We start from the raw sequence: 5,361 nt of genomic DNA on the forward strand, positions 1-5,361 counted from the left end.
ATTCGATTAACAAACAAGAACGACCTCGACCTTGACTTCTTCCATATCCCATAATAATAATATATACCTGAATAAAAATAAGAAATTGAAGAAGATAAATGAGAACTGTGCAATAATAATATATTTCTTCTCCTCAAACTCTTTTAATTCAAATTCTTTTTTTAAATTCAGGATTATATTATAAAAGCGTAGATTCGGTAACTTTAATTTATTGAATTTTATTATGCTTATAGGACAATATTCATATTATCATTTTTTTAATAAAATTAAAGGCAGATATTAATATATAATAATATATATATACTTAATTAATTAATTGAACAAAGGAAAGACTTATAAAAAAGTCAATAAAAAATATTAAGAAGAGTAAATAAAAAATACACAAGATTTTATGTTTGATAACTAATTTATTAAATTATTTTTAATAATCAAATTATTAATACATATAAGTCTATATATAATGGTAAATATAAAAATGACTGTCATAAATTACTTATTTGTTATAATAGAAATGTTATTAATATAAATAGAATAAGTATTTTGATTTATGTTATTATAAATGCTATTTGTAATTTTATTTTTCTTTATTTGCATTTAATATTTTGTCATTTTTTTAAAAAATGTGGCATTTGCATACAAATATTATATAATAAGTTTATTTTTTTATATTTATTTTATTGATAAAAACGTTTTATTCATGAACTATTTTTTTTAATATAATAATTAAATAATTATATTTTAAGTAAATCAAAAATTGTTTTTATTTAAAATTTAAATAAATATTAGACTATATTATAAACTTATTGTTTTATTTTAAATATGGAATAATATTTTTTTTTTCTTTATAATGTTATATCAAAAAATATATAAGAAAATAAAAAAAAGCATTCTATAAATAAACAATAATTTAAATTTATGATAATAGATTAGTAAATTTTTATAATTTGCGTTTAAATATTGAAACCTTTTTAATAAATTAATTCATTCAAAGCAGCTTTGAAATGTGTAAATAAGACTATTTATAAAGTATTGATCTTATAAAAATTAAATATGAGCAGATCTGCCTATAAAGCTATCTATAGATCTTAATATTAAATAATTTATAATGAAATAAATTAATAAAATAAATATAAAAAAAAACTTTTCCTAAATAACAAAATTAACATCTAATCTTATAACATTTTAGTTTTTTAAATTACATAAAATTTAATTAGCCATTTAATTATATAATTCAGCTTTTCTTTAAAAATAAATATAATATTATTTTAATATTTATTTATTATTACTCACTAGTATCTTGAATTGATTAAAAACACTTTTGAATTCTTGCCGAAGAATAAGAAACAAAAGAATCTTAATAACTACTACACAAAATTACATTTTTAAAATAAGATAAACCCTTATAAACATAATTTTTTTTTATATAAAAAATTATAGCTTATTATTCTAATAATATTTTACATTTTATTTAGATAAATTAAATAAATAACATTCATTAAGTTAATTTTTATCTTATAAAATTAATTGTTTTAAACAAAGACTTTCTTTTTTGAATTTTATCATAGTCCATAAACCTTTGTAATTTAATATATATTTAGTATAAAAAATAGAATAAGTACCTGCATTTATTAACTTACTTTTCTAAAATAAATTCCCTAAATGAGGCGAAGAAAAAGAAATATAAGTATAAAATTTATCTTTTAATTAATCTAAATATTATATAGCATCTCTAATAATAACTCCTCCTAAAGAATGACCTATAAAGCTCAATTTCTGTAATTAATTTATATCATCAAAGTAAATATTTATTGATTCCAGTACTTCTTTAGCCAATCTTTTTCCCATTTCTGAAATATCACCTTCAGTTTGTTCCTCATTTATATTAGAAGAAATAATAATATGATCCCTATATCTTGATAATAAATTGCTTTTGATAGGCCTTAAATCATATCTATTTCCTTAATAGCCATGTACTAATATAAACATATGTTTTGTTATTTAATCTTTGAAAAAAGGTTTAATTTTTAAGTCATGTTTTTTATAAAGAATAGATTTCCTAAAAAATAATTGGACGATTTTCGGGTTTTATAAAATTAGAAACGTCTTATATATTGAAAGGCTAAAAATTTTAAAAGTAGTATTTTTTTCTTATTTCTGAAGCTATTTTTTCATTTAATATTCCTGTGTCCTTATCTTAGAAATTCGATAAATCTTGTATATTTATTTTTTATGAAAATATTATTTCTTTATAATATTATTCATTTTCTTTATTATATTTATTAATTAATTGTTATTCTTATATATTTAGGTTCTTTATTATTATTTCTATATAAAAATTCCATATTTATGATTTACAACTTGCTATATTATATATATACTTTATTTGTTTTATATATTATATTTTTTTATATTTTAATTTATTTTATTATTATTTTTTATAAAGAATACGTTTTCTATATCTTCTGGTAATTATTTAATATCTTTTTTTTATTTTAAATCATTTGATATATCAGAAAGAAGACCTTTATAATTATCAGCTTATTTTTTTTTTATTAATAACATATATATTATATCCTTATTTTTTATAAATATAATAAATTATATTTTTTATACTTTCTTATGATTTAATTTGTTAAATATAATCACTATTTTATTTCAAATCTTTACTAAAAAAAAGAAAATATAAATTAATATTAGTTTTTTTTTATTTACAATTATAAATAATTATTTTCAAAATCTTCTTAATGAATGTCAAGTTTAAAAATCTTTTATTTTTTATTTATTGTAATATTATTTTATATTAACTTCTTCTAATTTCTAATCATCTATTATTAAAGATTTTCGAGATTCTTAATATATTAGTTTTTTTAAATTAATGAAGCTATTATAAAAAGGAATAACATATTTTTAGTAAAACAAAATAACATCTTCTTCATTATCTAAGTTTCAAAAAAGTTTAATATATTTAATTATTCCATAATTTTTTTTATTTTTTTACATTAGTTTGTTATTATTTTTATTAAATTTTTAAAACTATTTATTTTATTGAATTCAGAATATTTAAACTTAATGTCTTTTAATCAATTAATAATAAAGATTTAATTATTTATGTTTTTATCATATTTATACCTATTAATGATGTATAAATAAATATATTGGCCTAAGATAATTGCTATTAATCAAAAATAGCTGGTAAAAATTCATATATTCCTTTATTTTTAAAAAATAAAAAATTAAACAAACAAAAAATACCATTTTCACTTTTGTGTATTATAGATCTAAATACAGAAACTTACTTAAAATAATTTTTTTATTTTCTTTATAATTTGTATGGTACAATTTAGCTACGAAATATAAGTTTTTTTATATATCGTTTGGATAGAAATCAATATTTCCACGAAACTAGCAAATATCATTTAATTATATATATTTATCAGAATATCTAATTATAAAGGATTTACTATAAAAGTATTAATCTTTAATATAACTAAATTATTAAAAATTATTTTTTATCAAATATATTATGGAATTTTAACAATTTTAATCATCTTATAATACTCTATATGGATAAAAATATTATCTTTGTTATTCTATTTATTTTAATTTTTTTTTTAAAAATATATATTTTTTTAAAACTTTTTGTAATGTTATTTTATTTAATATCTTCATTTTAATAATATATGCAAATTTTCAAATTATATAATCCTTAATTAAAAAGGTCAATATTAGTAAAAGATGAAATATTAACTAAAACATCTAAAATTCCATTTAAAGACATTTAAATTTTTTTACAAATTAATATTAATAAAAAAAAATATATATATATATATATATATATATATAATACTATTATATATAAATATTAATCATATATAAAACTAAAATTGTAAATAATATATTATAAAAACATAATATAAATATAATATATTTTTTTATTTTCATAAGTATATTTTATTTTATATATATTATAAATTTAATTAATTAGTTTTATTATTTTATAAAAAAAATATTATTTTTAAAGATTAGGTTTAATTTGAATAAATTTTCATTATATATATTTTTAAAAACTTTAGAACTATTTTCGAAAGGATAATAATTAATTTAGTTACTGTTTTTTCTTAATTAAAAATATAATTCCTAGCTAAAATATATTTTTCTTTTAATTTAAGTGATATTTAGTCTAATATTAAATTAAAAAAGTTTATTTTCAATAGATATTTTTTCTTTTAAATATTTTCCATAAAGTTTTTTTTTAGAAATAATTACTAAAAGATTTTGTTAATAAACTAATAATATATTTTTTACTTGAGTATTTATTATATTATTATTAATAATCTATATTTATTAAACATTTTTTTATTATTTTAATGACTAATTATATATTAATAAATATTTTTTTACTTTAAATTAATAAACTAATTTTTTATTTAAATTCAAAAATTTTATCATTATTTTTTATTTTTTAATTCTTTATTTATTTATATTAAATACGTAAATTATTTATAAATAAAAAGTTTAGAAATGTTAGAAATAATTTTTTTCAACTATATTTTATTATATATAAATATGTATATATACTTAAAATATAAATAATTTAATTTGTTTAATCTACTTCTCAACAAAAATATTTTATAAATAGGAATATAGATTTTAATTATATATAAATTTCTCTTCTATTTAATTATTTTCAAATATATTTGAAAATTTAGAAAAATAAGAAAAATGGTAGATAATACATTAAAAAACATGAACAAACAAAATATTTTATAAGTTAATGTTAATCTAACATTAATTTATAAATAATTTAAATTTAAAGAATCTTATTATTTTAATTTATATAAAAGTAATATATATCTTAAAAAAAAAAAATATTTTTTAGATTAAATCTAAAAATCGGATTTTTAATACTATTTAAAATTGTGTTATTAAAACAAAGTAGTATTATAATTATTAATCTTAATAAAATATATAATAATCGAAAATAAGATTAATATATTTAATATGAAAATATTCAGATTTTCTAATAAATAGTAGTAAAATAATGTTTTAGAAATTAAAAAAAAATATGTTACATAAAAAAAATAACAAAAAAATATAAAAATTCTAAAAATTATTATAAAATAAATAAAAAAAAAAAATATATGTAAAAAATTATTTAAAAAAAAAAAAAATATAAATAATATTAAAAAAAGCTATTAATTTAAGATTTGTATTCAAATTTATATAATGTATAATTTAAAAATAAAATTATTATTATATATAAATTATAAAATATAAAAAGAAAAATAAAATTATAAATAAATATAAATAAATATAAATAAATATAAATAAATACAAATAAATATAAATAAATATATATAT

General features: G+C 13.7%; 1 protein-coding gene across 1 annotated transcript, besides 7 other annotated features; it reads right to left on the reverse strand. All coding sequences in view use genetic code 6, as the record gives it.

Moving 5' to 3' along the window:
- Nucleotides 1–2,371: 2,371 nt before the first annotated feature.
- Nucleotides 2,372–2,437: a microsatellite.
- Nucleotides 2,387–2,437: a microsatellite.
- Nucleotides 2,394–2,440: a microsatellite.
- Nucleotides 2,441–3,117: 677 nt separating this feature from the next.
- Nucleotides 3,118–3,778, reverse strand: IMG5_071680 (hypothetical protein; the record flags this gene model as incomplete). The annotated part of the gene is made up of 2 exons (XM_004036693.1): nt 3,118–3,557; nt 3,637–3,778. 2 exons carry the CDS (start codon nt 3,776–3,778, stop codon nt 3,118–3,120), a joined length of 582 nt encoding a protein of 193 aa, XP_004036741.1.
- Nucleotides 3,779–3,814: 36 nt separating this feature from the next.
- Nucleotides 3,815–3,875: a microsatellite.
- Nucleotides 3,876–4,381: 506 nt separating this feature from the next.
- Nucleotides 4,382–4,434: a microsatellite.
- Nucleotides 4,435–5,086: 652 nt separating this feature from the next.
- Nucleotides 5,087–5,190: a microsatellite.
- A 102-nt stretch (nt 5,191–5,292) lies between these two features.
- Nucleotides 5,293–5,356: a microsatellite.
- Nucleotides 5,357–5,361: the final 5 nt, after the last annotated feature.

Source organism: Ichthyophthirius multifiliis, assembly GCF_000220395.1.
Source record: "Ichthyophthirius multifiliis unplaced genomic scaffold scaff_1120509250401, whole genome shotgun sequence".
NCBI classification, from domain to species: Eukaryota; Ciliophora; class Oligohymenophorea; order Hymenostomatida; genus Ichthyophthirius; species Ichthyophthirius multifiliis.